The sequence below is a fragment of the Dendropsophus ebraccatus genome, chromosome 1 (assembly GCF_027789765.1).
Source record: "Dendropsophus ebraccatus isolate aDenEbr1 chromosome 1, aDenEbr1.pat, whole genome shotgun sequence".
Lineage (NCBI taxonomy): Eukaryota > Metazoa > Chordata > Amphibia > Anura > Hylidae > Dendropsophus > Dendropsophus ebraccatus.
This window is the reverse complement of record NC_091454.1, coordinates 222,709,666-222,726,057: the sequence shown is the minus strand read 5'-3', so window position 1 is coordinate 222,726,057 and position 16,392 is coordinate 222,709,666. Positions and strand designations below refer to the sequence as shown.

Here is a 16,392-nt window from a genome sequence, read left to right as displayed (position 1 = left end):
ATCCTGGTATTATATGTAATGTGTGCCGCCACCACCGCCGTACACTTACATCCTGGTATTCTATGTAATGTGTGCCGCCACCACCGCCGTACACTTACATCCTGGTATTCTATGTAATGTGTGCCGCCACCACCGTATCCACCGCATGGACGTATACACTGCTCAAAAAAATAAATGGAACACTTAAACAACACAATATAACTCCGAGTAAATTAAACTTCTGCGAAGTCAAACTGTCCACTTAGGCTGCATTTACATGGAACGAATATCGTTCGAATTTTAGCATAAACGATCGCATTTGAGCGATAATCGTACCGTGTAAATGAGCAAACGATCAAACGACGATCGAGAATTCGTTTATTTTGATCTTTTAACCTACGCTGCATCCTACTGCAGATTCGGTTGCTGTATTGTCAAGTATTTGTCTGGAACTATTGTCAAGCGTATTACCACATGCTTTATCAAGAGAAACATCATAATCTTGTAACCTACTGCAAGCGAGCACTTTCTAGTAAACAACAAGCTTATTTAAGTTAAAGACTCTGTGATTTTTCGCTTTCCACCGACACAGCACACCACCTAACCTTGGGAAACTTCCCCTTTCTGTGGGTGGCGGTTCCGATAGTCCGGGAGGGTCACTACACCGCTCTGGCCATCCGTGATCACACTAACCCAAGGGACCCGGTAGCATCCCAGCAGGACACCGACCACAGGGGAAAAGGGTGCAACCAGCCTTGTCAACTAACAGCAGGCGTGCCATCACACCTGTGTGCCTACCCGGCACTGGCATCACAAAGTAAAACTCCAAGGTATATCTCAGCCAACCACCTCTGACGTGGAGTCACACATTACCATCTGGCAAGTGACTGACGGCTCCTCCGATATAACATCACACCAGGGGATCACCACACTTTCACAATTGTGGTAACATGAGACAGACTCTTCAACCCACACAAGTGGCTCAGGTAGTGCAGCTCATCCAGGATGGCACATCAATGCGAGCTGTGGCAAGAAGGTTTACTGTGTCTGTCAGCGTAGGGTCCAGAGGCTGAAGTGATACCATGAGACAGGCCAATGCACCAGGAGACAGGCCAATACACCAGGAGACTTTGAGGAGGCTGTAGGGGAGCAAGAAACCAGCAGCAGGAGCGCTACCTCCACCTTTGTTCAAGGAGGAACAGAGGAACAGGAGGAACACTGCCAGAGCCCTGCAAAATGACCTCCAGTAGCCACAAATGTGTGTGTGTCTGCACAGTTAGAAACCGACTCCATGAGGATGGTATGAGGGCCCGACGTCCACCGATGGAGGTAGTGCTCACAGCCCAACACCGTGCAGGACGCTTGCCATTTGCCAGGGAACACCAGGATTGGCAGATTCACCACTGGCGCCCCCTGTGCTCCTCACAGATGAGAGCAGGTTCACACTGAGCACATGTGACAGACGGGACAGAGTCTGAGACGCCGTGGAGAGTGATCTGCTGCCTGCAACGTCCTTCAGCATGACTGTAATGATGGTCTGTAATGAGGGGGGGGGGGGGGCGCATAGTGGGGTCTACAGCCCTGTACTCTGACCCAGAAAGTCTCCCTCACCTTCCAAATCATAGCAGATCCACTTCAGGCTGGGGCTTACATCAGGGGACAGGACTGTGGAGGTAATCTCTCCATAGCTGTAACCCCTCTCTCCCCGGACAGAGTGCTGCATGTATGTGCCCACATCTGCACTGCTCATTCCTTCCTGCTCCCTGCAGTCTCTGTCCGCCCTTGTGTTTCCCATCCTCTCCATTACTGTACAGTAACTTATAATATCACAGATTCTACTGTTTCTGAATCTTTGTTTCATCTGTTTTACATGTTATTCAGAATAATAAATTATTATTTTTGGGGGGTGGAACCAATTGTCTGTATTTCTATGATTTCTTATGGGAAAATTTGCTTTGGTTTAAGAGTAGATTTGGATTACAAGCACCGTCCCGAAACCAATTATGCTCGTAATCCAAGGCACCACTGTATACCCTATATGTACAGTATATCCTATATACGTATCCTATATGTACAGTATATCCTATATACGTATCCTATATGTACAGTATATCCTATATACCTATCCTATATGTACAGTATATCCTATATACCTATCCTATATGTACAATATATCCTATATACATATCCTCTATGTACAGTATATCCTATATACCCATCCTATATGTACAGTATATCCTATATACATCTCCTATATGTACAATATATCCTATATACCTATCCTATATGTACAGTATATCCTATATACCTATCCTGTATGTACAGTATATCCTATATACATACCCTATATGTACAATATATCCTATATACCTATCCTATATGTACAGTATATCCTATATACCTATCCTATATGTACAGTATATCCTATATGCATATCCTATATGTACAGTATATCCTATATACCTATCCTATATGTACAATATATCCTATATACCTATCTTATATGTACAGTATATCCTATATACCTATCCTATATGTACAATATATCCTATATACCCATCCTATATGTACAATATATCCTATATACCCATCCTATATGTACAGTATATCCTATATACATCTCCTATATGTACAATATATCCTATATACCTATCCTATATGTACAGTATATCCTATATACCTATCCTGTATGTACAGTATATCCTATATACATACCCTATATGTACAATATATCCTATATACCTATCCTATATGTACAGTATATCCTATATACCTATCCTATATGTACAGTATATCCTATATGCATATCTGTGCTGTCAGTTTCCAGGGCTGCACAAACCATTCGAGGATCATTCGGGCAGCCCAGCCGCATACAAGCGCCAATCTCACACACCAGTTGCCACCCCCCTCCCCCTCCCAATAGGGACCCCTAAATACATACAGGCAACACAGTGTACAGAAATCAAAGTGAAACCTAGGCGGTCTGGCCAGTATCTACACATTATAGCTTCCCCAGCCTAATGCTCAGTATCACCGCTCGCACTCTGTGGTCTCACCGATCCTCCTGGCTGCAGCTCCCGCAGACCACTGTCTATCAGAGGGGTTATCCAGCACTACAAAAACATGGTTGATTTCTTCCAGAGACAGCACCGCTCTTGTCCCCAGTTTATGTGCAGGTTTTGAAACTCTGTTCCATTAAAGGGAATGGAGCTTAATTGCAAACCGCACCTGACCTGGAGATGCTGCTGGCTCTGGAAGAAAGCGGCCATGTTTTTGTATGGATAACTGAATAAGGTTCAGGAGGGAAGAAACTGAACCCAAGAACAAGGGGGCACAATCTGAGGTTAGTTGTGAAAACATCAGAAGCAACATGAGAAATTATTACTGAAAGAGTAGTAGATGCTTGGAGTAAACTTCCAGCAGATGCGGTAGGTAAATCTACAAGACACGATTAATCGCATGGCTGGGCTGCACGAATGATCGCTGTATCGTTCTTTTGCCCATTCAGATACATTGCTATTGGCCGCACATCTCCATGTGCCGCATAATACTCCTGATACCCTCACTACTCATGGTACTCTGGGTAATCCATCCTGAACACTTTATACTATACCTTTTGTCTTTTTCCCATTCCAGAAACCCAACTTAAAGCAGAAGATTGTGCTGAGCCGTGTGACCCCTGAGATGTGGACGGCCGAGCTGGATGCCGCCCTGGACCGATTTGCATTGGACGTCACCCAGGAGTCGCTCTGTGTGTACTTTGACGCTCACAGCGGTCTGCACATAGAGCCCAATATGCCGGCACAGGTGGGTGACATGGCCCCCGCTGTCATCTATAGATGTCTCCTTATCGTGTGATCACTGGAGATCTCCATATTTCTCTTCCAGAACGTGGAGCAGTTAATATACTTGATCAGAAGGGAGCGGGTCCCTCTAACCCCGGAGAACCTGGACGAGAACCTGCAATTCGGGTCGCTGCGGGGGTCCTACATAGTGACACTGCTCAGGCTGATGAATGGCGTCTATGCCCCCTACATCTTCAGTGATGGCAGCTGGCCCGAGAGCATCCGCAATGACTTCTTGGCCCACCTCCACCGCTTCTTAGCAGCGCTCACAGGTAGTCCATAGCACCCTTACAGGGGTAGGCCCCGTATATTAGCTTATTGTATATCAGTACTGTATTACTGCTAGTATGGACACCTATCTATTGGAATTATACAGTGCTCCCCCTATGTTTGTACGTCTCCCCTAACTTGTTCTATTTCTAACACCCCCAGACACCAGGTATAAGCTGCAGGGACATACCGTCCTTTACATCCCCATAGAAGCCATGCACCTACAGGCCGAGGAGGCCGTGAACGACAAGGAGCTGGTCCAGAGGCTGGAGAGTGAGTATATGGAGATTATACACAAAGGGTATGCCTTCAAGGGGTTTTCCAGTATTAGAAAAAGCACAGATACTTTCTTCCAAAAACAGCACCACCCCCGTCCTCAGGTTGTGTGTGGTATTGCATTTCATCTCCATTCACTTCAATGGAACCGAGCTGCAATACATCACCAACCTGAGGAGCGGAGAGGTGCTGTTTCTGGAAGAATAGATGGACAGGATTTATCTTATTCTGGTACATCTGTCATTACATTGTGCATTACTCCATGGTGTGAGATTTAGATGAAGGTTTCCCCTATAATGAATAGCCGTCCAGTTGTATTTAGTTTCTGACCCTCCATCTTTCTGCCCTCACAGCTGCCATGGTGCACTGGACTCGGCAGATCAAGGAGGTTCTGAGCGCTCAGGAAGCGGTGGAGGTACGAGAGAGCTCGGGACCGCTAGAAGAGATAGAGTTCTGGAGAGACAGATGTGATGACCTGTCGGGTATAAGCACGCAGCTGGACCAACCGGGGGTCAAACACATTGAGCTCATCCTCCAGCTGGCAAAGTCTTCCTATATAGGACCATTCCAGAAGCTGTCCAAGCAGATCCAGGTGAGATACGGAACAACATGGACATGAGAAGCTGCTGAACTGCTCCTGGCATGTGTATAATACCGGCACTGCTGGAGGTTGTAGGGATTGTGAACAGTGTTGGGGCAGTCTATGGGTCTGTGTCTACCTACCTCCATTGTTCTGGGTTGGTGCAGTCTATGGGTCTGTATCTACCTACCTCCAATGTTCAGGATAAGAGCAGTCTGTGGGTCTGTATCTACCTACCTCCATTGTTCTGGGTTGGTGCAGTCTGTGGGTCTGTATCTACCTACCTCCAATGTTCAGGATTAGAGCAGTCAGTGGGTCTGTATCTACCTACCTCCATTGTTCTGGGTTGGTGCAGTCTGTGGGTCTGTATCTACCTACCTCCATTGTTCTGGGTTGGTGCAGTCTATGGGTCTGTACCTACCTACCTCCATTGTTCTGGGTTGGTGCAGTCTATGGGTCTGTACCTACCTACCTCCAATGTTCAAGATTAGAGCAGTCTGTGGGTCTGTATCTACCTACCTCCAATGTTCAGGATTAGAGCAGTCTGTAAGTCTGTATCTACCTACCTCCATTGTTCTGGGTTGGTGCAGTCTATGGGTCTGTGTCTACCTACCTCCATTGTTCTGGGTTGGTGCAGTCTATGGGTCTGTATCTACCTACCTCCAATGTTCAAGATTAGAGCAGTCTGTGGGTCTGTATCTACCTACCTCCAATGTTCAGGATTAGAGCAGTCTGTAAGTCTGTATCTACCTACCTCCATTGTTCTGGGTTGGTGCAGTCTATGGGTCTGTGTCTACCTACCTCCATTGTTCTGGGTTGGTGCAGTCTATGGGTCTGTATCTACCTACCTCCATTGTTCTGGGTTGGTGCAGTCTATGGGTCTGTATCTACCTACCTCCATTGTTCTGGGTTGGTGCAGTCTATGGGTCTGTACCTACCTACCTCCATTGTTCTGGGTTGGTGCAGTCTATGGGTCTGTACCTACCTACCTCCAATGTTCAAGATTAGAGCAGTCTGTGGGTCTGTATCTACCTACCTCCAATGTTCAGGATTAGAGCAGTCTGTGGGTCTGTACCTACCTACCTCCATTGTTCTGGGTTGGTGCAGTCTGTGGGTCTGTACCTACCTACCTCCAATGTTCAGGATTAGAGCAGTCTGTGGGTCTGTATCTACCTACCTCCAATGTTCAGGATTAGAGCAGTCTGTGGGTCTGTATCTACCTACCTCCATTGTTCTGGGTTGGTGCAGTCTATGGGTCTGTATCTACCTACCTCCAATGTTCGGGATTAGAGCAGTCTGTGGGTCTATATCTACCTTGCTGTATTGTCCTGGGTTGAGGCAGTCTATGGATCTTTATCTACCAACTTCCATTGTCCTGGATTGGGGCTGGCTGTGAGTCTATATCTACCCTGCTGTATTGTCCTGGGTTGGGGCTGTTGGGGCTGGCTCTGGGTCTGTATCTTCTTACCTCCATTGGCAGGGTTTGGGGTCCAGCTGTCAGACAGGGGGACACGTGTGGCCCTTGCTCCGTTTCCATCATGTCTGGTGTTTCTACTCTCGCAGGAGGGCTCTGTCCAGGCTCAGTCCAACCTAAGTTTCCTGTCTCTTCTGAAACAACCATTTGAAGAGATGATGTCACTGAAAATAAAGGAGATTCCTGACAAGCTTCCTCGTCTCCTCAACCTCGTCCGCATCATCTGGGTCAACTCGCCCTACTACAACACCCGGGAACGCCTGACCTCACTGTTCCGGAAAGTAAGCGTCCTATTAGATGAAGTAGTTTTTCCTTTTCACCGATAAACAAGCACTTTTGGGACTGACCTGGAATTGTTCAGCATAACACACAGAACGATAGTCGTCAGTTACTAATTGCAATTGCTGTCATAATAGCGACCGTAATTACGATCATTTTTATACACAGTCCATACTCCCCAGAGTGATCTCATAGTGATTTAACTATAGGAAATTATAGGATGGGTTCACTAAACCAATCCCCATTGATGAGGTGTGTGCAGGTCCGGCAGTGAGTAGTATATGAGTGTGAGCTGTGTACAGAACATAACATGACCTCCTTGTCGTCACAGATAAGTAATGAATTCATCCGACTGTGCAGCCGAGAAATCGTATTAGATCGGATCTTTGATGGTTACATCACGTCAAGCCGCCAAGTGTTACAAGACTGTATACAGTGCTGCATGGCGTGGAAGGAGCAGTATACGGGGGCAGCGCAGCTCCATCACAGGTATGGGGGACTATACAGTGCCAGAATTCTCTACCCCAAGTGTCTATCCTGTACCCCAAGTGTCACTATCCTGTACCCCAAGTGTCAGCATATCATTATCCTGTTCCCCAAGTGTCAGCGTATCATTATCCTGTACCCCAAGTGTCACTATCCTGCCCTGTACCCTGAGTGTCACTATCCTGCCCTGTACCCTGAGTGTCACTATGCTGCCCTGTACCCTGAGTGTCACTATGCTGCCCTGTACCCTGAGTGTCACTATCCTGCCCTGTACCCTGAGTGTCACTATGCTGCCCTGTACCCTGAGTGTCACTATCCTGCCCTGTACCCTGAGTGTCACTATGCTGCCCTGTACCCTGAGTGTCACTATCCTGCCCTGTACCCTGAGTGTCACTATGCTGCCCTGTACCCTGAGTGTCACTATCCTGCCCTGTACCCTGAGTGTCTCTATCCTGCCCTGTACCCTGAGTGTCACTATCCTGCCCTGTACCCTGAGTGTCTCTATCCTGCCCTGTACCCCGAGTGTCTCTATCCTGCCCTGTACCCTGAGTGTCACTATCCTGCCCTGTACCCTGAGTGTCACTATCCTGCCCTGTACCCTGAGTGTCACTATCCTGCCCTGTACCCTGAGTGTCACTATGCTGCCCTGTACCCTGAGTGTCACTATGCTGCCCTGTACCCTGAGTGTCACTATGCTGCCCTGTACCCTGAGTGTCACTATCCTGCCCTGTACCCTGAGTGTCACTATCCTGCCCTGTACCCTGAGTGTCACTATCCTGCCCTGTACCCTGAGTGTCACTATGCTGCCCTGTACCCTGAGTGTCACTATCCTGCCCTGTACCCTGAGTGTCACTATCCTGCCCTGTACCCTGAGTGTCACTATCCTGCCCTGTACCCTGAGTGTCTCTATCCTGCCCTGTACCCCGAGTGTCTCTATCCTGCCCTGTACCCCGAGTGTCACTATCCTGCCCTGTACCCCGAGTGTCACTATGCTGCCCTGTACCCTGAGTGTCACTATCCTGCCCTGTACCGCAGCTCTTTCCTGCGACAATCTTAATGGAGAATAAAACACCTGTTAACCACATGAGGACACGCTGAGGCCAGGCAGGTCACATCACACGCTTGTTCACATTGGACTAATTCCCCACTCCTGTCATGTCGCTGCCGCTGACCACTTGGCTGTCTTCTGTTCCTCACATCCCAGTCTGCCTTCTCAGCGTATTATTTCAGTGTGTTGGTTATTGACACCTGCAGGTGTTGTGCATTTATTATGCGCCGCTCTGACAGCTCCCGCTGGTTGCATACTATGCCATTTTGTTATGTATTCCAAAGCATCGAAGGAACAGCTCATGTAAACTGTGCCATTGTGCTTCATGAATCAATCCCACTCACTGCCAGGTGATTCATTCCACAGGTTCTCAGAAATTGGATGGGTTTTGGACCAAACAAGCATATTTGCTCAAGTGGATGCATTTGTACAACGCTGCAAAGATCTCCTGGAGGTACTGAAACTGTGTATGAGCCCTCTGTCATATATCACAGGGACACAAGGGAGACACAGGGGGATACAGATAGAAGGAGCTATGCGTCTCCTCCTCCTCCTGCAGGGTGATACAGATAGAAGGAGCTATGAGTCTCCTCCTCCTCCTCCTGCAGGGTGATACAGATAGAAGGAGCTATGCGTCTCCTCCTCCTCCTGCAGGGTGATACAGATAGAAGGAGCTATGAGTCTCCTCCTCCTCCTCCTGCAGGGTGATACAGATAGAAGGAGCTATGAGTCTCCTCCTCCTGCAGGGTGATACAGATAGAAGGAGCTATGTGTCTCCTCCTCCTCCTGCAGGGTGATACAGATAGAAGGAGCTATGAGTCTCCTCCCCCTGCAGGGTGATACAGATAGAAGGAGCTATGAGTCTCCTCCTCCTCCTCCTGCAGGGTGATACAGATAGAAGGAGCTATGAGTCTCCTCCTCCTGCAGGGTGATACAGATAGAAGGAGCTATGTGTCTCCTCCTCCTCCTGCAGGGTGATACAGATAGAAGGAGCTATGAGTCTCCTCCCCCTGCAGGGTGATACAGATAGAAGGAGCTATGAGTCTCCTCCTCCTCCTCCTGCAGGGTGATACAGATAGAAGGAGCTATGGGTCTCCTCCTCCTCCTTCTGCAGGGTGATACAGATAGAAGGAGCTATGAGTCTCCTCCTCCTGCAGGGTGATACAGATAGATGGAGCTATGCGTCTCCTCCTCCTCCTCCTGCAGGGTGATACAGATAGAAGGAGCTATGAGTCTCCTCCTCCTGCAGGGTGATACAGATAGATGGAGCTATGCGTCTCCTCCTCCTCCTCCTGCAGGGTGATACAGATAGAAGGAGCTATGAGTCTCCTCCTCCTCCTGCAGGGTGATACAGATAGAAGGAGCTATGAGTCTCCTCCTCCTGCAGGGTGATACAGATAGAAGGAGCTATGAGTCTCCTCCTCCTCCTGCAGGGTGATACAGATAGAAGAAGCTATGAGTCTCCTCCTCCTCCTGCAGGGTGATACAGATAGAAGGAGCTATGGGTCTCCTCCTCCTCCTCCTGCAGGGTGATACAGATAGAAGGAGCTATGAGTCTCCTCCTCCTGCAGGGTGATACAGATAGAAGGAGCTATGAGTCTCCTCCTCCTCCTGCAGGGTGATACAGATAGAAGAAGCTATGCGTCTCCTCCTCCTCCTCCTGCAGGGTGATACAGATAGAAGGAGCTATGTGTCTCCTCCTCCTCCTCCTCCTGCAGGGTGATACAGATAGAAGGAGCTATGCGTCTCCTCCTCCTCCTCCTGCAGGGTGATACAGATAGAAGGAGCTATGCGTCTCCTCCTCCTCCTGCAGGGTGATACAGATAGAAGGAGCTATGAGTCTCCTCCTCCTGCAGGGTGATACAGATAGAAGGAGCTATGAGTCTCCTCCTCCTCCTGCAGGGTGATACAGATAGAAGGAGCTATGAGTCTCCTCCTCCTCCTCCTGCAGGGTGATACAGATAGAAGGAGCTATGAGTCCCCTCCTCCTCCTCCTCCCCCTGCAGGGTGATACAGATAGATGGAGCTATGTGTCTCCTCCTCCTCCTGCAGGGTGATACAGATAGAAGAAGCTATGAGTCTCCTCCTCCTCCTGCAGGGTGATACAGATAGAAGGAGCTATGGGTCTCCTCCTCCTCCCCCTGCAGGGTGATACAGATAGAAGAAGCTATGAGTCTCCTCCTCCTCCTGCAGGGTGATACAGATAGAAGGAGCTATGAGTCTCCTCCTCCTCCTCCTGCAGGGTGATACAGATAGATGGAGCTATGAGTCTCCTCCTCCTCCTGCAGGGTGATACAGATAGAAGGAGCTATGAGTCTCCTCCTCCTGCAGGGTGATACAGATAGATGGAGCTATGCGTCTCCTCCTCCTCCTCCTGCAGGGTGATACAGATAGAAGGAGCTATGAGTCTCCTCCTCCTGCAGGGTGATACAGATAGAAGGAGCTATGAGTCTCCTCCTCCTCCTGCAGGGTGATACAGATAGAAGAAGCTATGAGTCTCCTCCTCCTCCTGCAGGTTGATACAGATAGAAGGAGCTATGGGTCTCCTCCTCCTCCTCCTGCAGGGTGATACAGATAGAAGGAGCTATGAGTCTCCTCCTCCTGCAGGGTGATACAGATAGAAGGAGCTATGCGTCTCCTCCTCCTCCTCCTGCAGGGTGATACAGATAGAAGGAGCTATGTGTCTCCTCCTCCTCCTCCTCCTGCAGGGTGATACAGATAGAAGGAGCTATGAGTCTCCTCCTCCTCCTGCAGGGTGATACAGATAGAAGGAGCTATGAGTCTCCTCCTCCTGCAGGGTGATACAGATAGAAGAAGCTATGAGTCTCCTCCTCCTCCTGCAGGGTGATACAGATAGAAGGAGCTATGTGTCTCCTCCTCCTCCTGCAGGGTGATACAGATAGAAGGAGCTATGAGTCTCCTCCTCCTGCAGGGTGATACAGATAGAAGGAGCTATGAGTCTCCTCCTCCTCCTCCTGCAGGGTGATACAGATAGAAGGAGCTATGAGTCTCCTCCTCCTCCTGCAGGGTGATACAGATAGAAGGAGCTATGAGTCTCCTCCTCCTCCAGCAGGGTGATACAGATAGAAGGAGCTATGAGTCTCCTCCTCCTCCTGCAGGGTGATACAGATAGAAGGAGCTATGCGTCTCCTCCTCTTCCTGCAGGGTGATACAGATAGAAGGAGCTATGAGTCTCCTCCTCCTCCTGCAGGGTGATACAGATAAAAGGAGCTATGAGTCTCCTCCTCCTCCTCCTCCTCCTGCAGGGTGATACAGATAGATGGAGCTATGAGTCTCCTCCTCCTCCTCCTGCAGGGTGATACAGATAGAAGGAGCTATGAGTTTGCCCCGCCCCTTGCAGGGTGATGCTATACCTCCTCGGGGTGGCACAGCTGTGTGAGTGACAGGTTGTTGATGGGTATGTTCTGTATGTTCCCTGTGCTGGCAGGTAATAAGTATGGAGCCAAGGCTTGGTGCCTCCTGCCTCTGTCTTTATTATAAACCCTATTCATTTGTGCGGCGGGGGGGCTGTAGTGGCCGCACTCGCGTGGCATGTTGCCATGGTGATGAAGTGGTAGCAGTCATGTATGCAGGCTGCTCCTGCGGAGACATGGAGGTTACAGTAACTCTTTCCCTTCCCTGCTTCTGTGAGCCGTTTGCAGGGTTAATTTGCATGTTTAGAGGACAGAGACCTGCCGGGGCTTCCTGCCCATGACTTTCCTCTGTAGCTAGTCATCATTTTGCCTTTAAAATGTTGAGTGTTGTCCAACATTACAATATCATGGCTGATCCCCACTAACAGCGCCACACCTGTTCACAGGTCGAGTGGGGTTCTGCAGGTCAGCTCCTTTCACATGGCTACCAGCTGTAGGGATGTATGGAGTTAGGATACTACTTGGGCCGTCCTAGTCTTTGTGTGTGTACTCTTCCTCAGGAGGGTTGGGGGGTTGATATTGACCATCATGAGTAATACCGCTTACTTTTTAGCCTTCTCACATTTCTGGTGACCCTATGGCTTGTGTTCTAGGTGTGTTTATGTCAGCAGCAGTTTGGACGCTGGGAGGATGGGAAGCAAACCCCCCTTCCTTGCTTTCCTGGGCAGAGTGGTCCTCAAATCACCCGCAATTTGCTGGAGATTGAAGAGACATTTCATAAGAACTTAGCCGTTCTAAAGTCGGTGAAAAAGACAATACTAGACGTGAAGAACACATCATGGCATGATGACTACAACAGGTAACACCCTGTCCTCCCGGTCTACGCACATCTTCCCCGCAGGTCTACGCACCTGTAGGGTTCTTGAAAACCAGACAATCTTAGTAAATGAGGCCCTATGTGTTCCCCCCCAACTTACTTGTCCCTTCTCACCAACCTACAAGATTCTTCTCCAGCAGTTTTACTATTTCTGCACCAGCGCTCACGAGTATGTGTACAGTCTACACGTTTTATCTGCCATTCCACACATTTCTTTGCCATGATTCCATGTGTTTTCTCCAGCAGTCCACATGTGTCTTCTTCAGCTGTGTCTTTCCTTCCAGTCCACATATCTTTTTCACCATTCGTACATCTCATCTCCTCCAGTCTATTTTTTTTCTCTCCACCAGTCCAACCATCTCTTCTCCACCAGTCCAACCATCTCTTCTCCACCAGTCCAACAATCTCTTCTCCACCAGTCTTCCTATCTCTTCTCCACCATTCCACCCATCCCTTCCCCACCTGTCCACCCATCTCTTCTCCACCAGTCCACATATCTTTTCTCCACCTTTTCTTTGTAATGATTCCATGTGTTTTCTCCAGCAGTCCACATGTGTCTTCTTCAACTGTGTCTTTCCTTCCAGTCCATATATCTTCTTCACCATTCCACACATCTCATCTCCTCCAGTCTATTTCTTTTCTTTCCACCAGTCCAACCATCTCTTCTCCACCAGTCCAACCATCTCTTCTCCACCAGTCCAACCATCTCTTCTCCACCAGTCCAACCATCTCTTCTCCACCAGTCCAACCATCTCTTCTCCACCAGTCCAACCATCTCTTCTCCACCAGTCCAACCATCTCTTCTCCACCAATCCAACCATCTCTTCTCCACCAGTCCAACCATCTCTTCTCCACCAATCCAACCATCTCTTCTCCACCAGTCCTCCCATCTCTTCTCCACCATTCCACCCATCTCTTCCCCACCTGTCCACCCATCTCCTCTCCACCAGTCTACATATCTTTTCTTCACCTTTCCACACATTTTCACCAGTCTTTGCATGTCCTGTCCACCTGTGCCAACATTTCTTTTCAGCCAGTCCACTCATGTCTGCGGCCACCCACCCTTATCTTCACCACACCACAAGTGTCTTTGTTTCCTCTCCACACACAGCTTCTTTGCCACTTCACACACACATATCTACACCCTTGGCCATATTCTTCACTAGTCCACACATGTCTTCTTCACCAGCCAAACTGCTGCTAACTACCTGATTGCTCTATCTGCAGATTCAGAGCTGCTGTGAAGGACTTGGAGGTCATGATGCAGAATCTCATCACGACGGCCTTTGAGACAGTACGTGGAGTGGAGCAGGGTGTGGAGCTGCTGGACATTTTCCACCATTTGTCAGCACGAGAGGTGAGTTTCCACCACCTGCAATGAGAAAGGCATCTGTGTGAACTATCGATAAAGCCACGGACTGACTAGCTTCTGCCACATGTTACAATGTCTCTAGGCCATAAAGCGCACATTTGATAAAAAAACTGTTCAAGTCTATGAGCTGTTCAAGAATGAGCTCGATCTGGTGAACAAGGAGCTCGGGAAGAAGGTCCCCACAGTAGCCCCCCACATGTGTCGCTACGCTGGCCAGGCCCACTGGGCGCGGGCCTTGAAGAGGCGGATTGACAGACCAATGGAGGTAAGCGCTGAGTTATTATTACCTGGCACCTGTGTGGTCTCGGCTTCCTCCGTCACATTATTCTGCAGAAACATTTAGTGAGGACATTTGCAATAACAGCCTGATGACAGGACAGCGACAGGGCCTGCATGCTGTCAGTGAATGAGGATTACTATCTAAACACATTGAATAATTCTCACACCTAGGCTGACTAGTCTAATACCTTGAGAAGCTGCAGCTGTTACACTTGTCTCTGTACATATGGAGTGTACATTCAGCCTATACCCCGAGAGATACCACTATGGAGCCCTATGGAATGGCAGGTGCCAAAAGAGTCTCGGTGTGGCATCCATCAGGGTGATATATGTTGTTTTCTTTCTTTAATTAACCCCTTAGTGACAGCCTTTTACGGTAGACACTAATGGGCGTGCCGCGCTCCTGTGCTGAAATCAGCTGTCAGTTTGAGAGCTGATCTCCTGCTGTAACTACAGGGAGCAGAGAATCCTCCAGCTGTATCATAGTATACATGTCTGGTATCGCCATGTACGTACTGACCCAAGCTATAAAGCTGTATCATAATATACATGTCTGGTATCGCCATGTCCGTTACTGACCCAAGCTATAAAGCTGTATCATAATATACATGTCTGGTATCGCCATGTCCGTTACTGACCCAAGCTATAAAGCTGTATCATAATATACATGTCTGGTATCGCCATGTCCGTACTGACCCAAGCTATAAAGCTGTATCATAATATACATGTCTGGTATCGCCACGTCCATAACGTCATAATTTTACTGCACATTTTCACTTTTATTTTTTCAATAAAGTTACATGAATTGCAAAATGGCAGCAATAAAAAGTAAAAGTTGTCCCCCAAAAAACAAGGCTAGGTGGGCAAAAATAAATGTATGATCACACATTACAGAGATACATGAGGAGTGAAGGACGCAAGAGCTTACAGTCTATGAGGAGAAGACACAAGAGGAGTGAGGACCCTGCTCACAAGATCTTGCAGTCTTTGAGTAAAGGGGTTGAGAGGCAGAAGAGCTGAGGTGCTTCATGTTTACACTGGTCCGGCCATCATAGGAAAGTGCAGTCTGTGGTTGCTCCCTATAATATATATTTAGTCTTTGTATTCTAATGATAGGAGCCAATGGGCATGATAAGGCATGTACTGCGGCCTACATGGGTCCTTTACATCTGAATTTACCCAGAGATTTCTCCTAGTCAGAAGCCCAGGACTCAGCTGGTCTTGACAGTCCAAATATCCTTAGCCTGTAGGAGAAGGAGGCTGAGAATACCGATGAGCTGCTGGTGTTAATGGCAGAGAGCTTCTCCCTGTGTGTCCTCTCATCCTATCCATAATACATATGTCATATATGTTAGCAGCATGTAGTAAGCCGCGTCAGACCGAGTACAGATGACAGGCGCACAGCCGGCACTGCAGCGCCAGGAGACGTCCCCATCTAAATAGCACCGCTGGGTTCCCCTGCCCGCTCGGTGGCGTGCAGGATTAGCATACGCCGCATGTAAATGTGAATTGACAGTGACAGCGGCTTTCTCCCGAGCCCGCAGCCTGGGATGTATTCTCTGTGTAGTCTGCTTGTACTACACGCTGCACACGTTCCTGGTGGTCCACCGCCTTCTCTTTTATTCTATTACTTACTGCCAGCCCTGTGGAGAGGACACAGGAGAAAGGAAAAATCTATGCAAATGAAAGATTTAAGAAGGGGTGGGGGGGAAGATGGGACGTTGAGGCAAACAAAGGAAGGGAATGCACCATTAGCATAAGAGGAGGGACGTCAGAAGGACAGAAGATTTGCGCCGTGGAGGGTTGGCAGGCGGAGATGGCTCCCGTCTGGTGGGCTACTGACTGCTGGATTGTACATATACGTAACAAAGAAGGGACATACTGATCACATATGGCATCAGGGTAATAAGCTGCCGTGTTGCTACCCTGTTTCCCCGAAAATAAGACCTAGTAGAGGTTTTGCTGAATTGCAAATTATAAGTCCTCCCCTGAAAGTAAGACCTAGCAAAGTTTTTGTTTGGAAGCATGCCCGCCAAACAGACCACCAGGGCATGGAGCTGTGATTCTTTTTACCCCGCTGCCGTTGTTCCCTACCTTCACCATCCATTGCAGAGCAGCTGCATGCAGGACATAAAGACTGTCAACCCCGATGTTCCCTTCTGTGACCGTCACTTGTAAATGTGCAGGCTAGGCATTAAGAGGCCTGCCGCCATGCCCGTTGTCTCTTACCTCCAGATGTAGAGCTGCACACGG

General features: G+C 48.6%; 1 protein-coding gene across 2 annotated transcripts in view; it reads left to right on the top strand.

Moving 5' to 3' along the window:
• Positions 1–16,392, top strand: part of DNAH2 (dynein axonemal heavy chain 2) — a 77,729-nt gene that overhangs the window by 16,620 nt on the left and 44,717 nt on the right. Inside the window, exons 4-13 of one of the 2 annotated variants that reach the window (XM_069948943.1) lie at positions 3,616–3,786; positions 3,868–4,096; positions 4,257–4,367; positions 4,724–4,962; positions 6,514–6,705; positions 7,035–7,192; positions 8,604–8,691; positions 12,265–12,470; positions 13,716–13,845; positions 13,943–14,125. In XM_069948943.1, coding sequence (XP_069805044.1) covers positions 3,616–3,786; positions 3,868–4,096; positions 4,257–4,367; positions 4,724–4,962; positions 6,514–6,705; positions 7,035–7,192; positions 8,604–8,691; positions 12,265–12,470; positions 13,716–13,845; positions 13,943–14,125 — 1,707 coding nt within the window. The remainder of the gene's footprint in view (positions 1–3,615; positions 3,787–3,867; positions 4,097–4,256; positions 4,368–4,723; positions 4,963–6,513; positions 6,706–7,034; positions 7,193–8,603; positions 8,692–12,264; positions 12,471–13,715; positions 13,846–13,942; positions 14,126–16,392) is intronic. The other variant, XM_069948954.1, reaches the window with a different exon arrangement.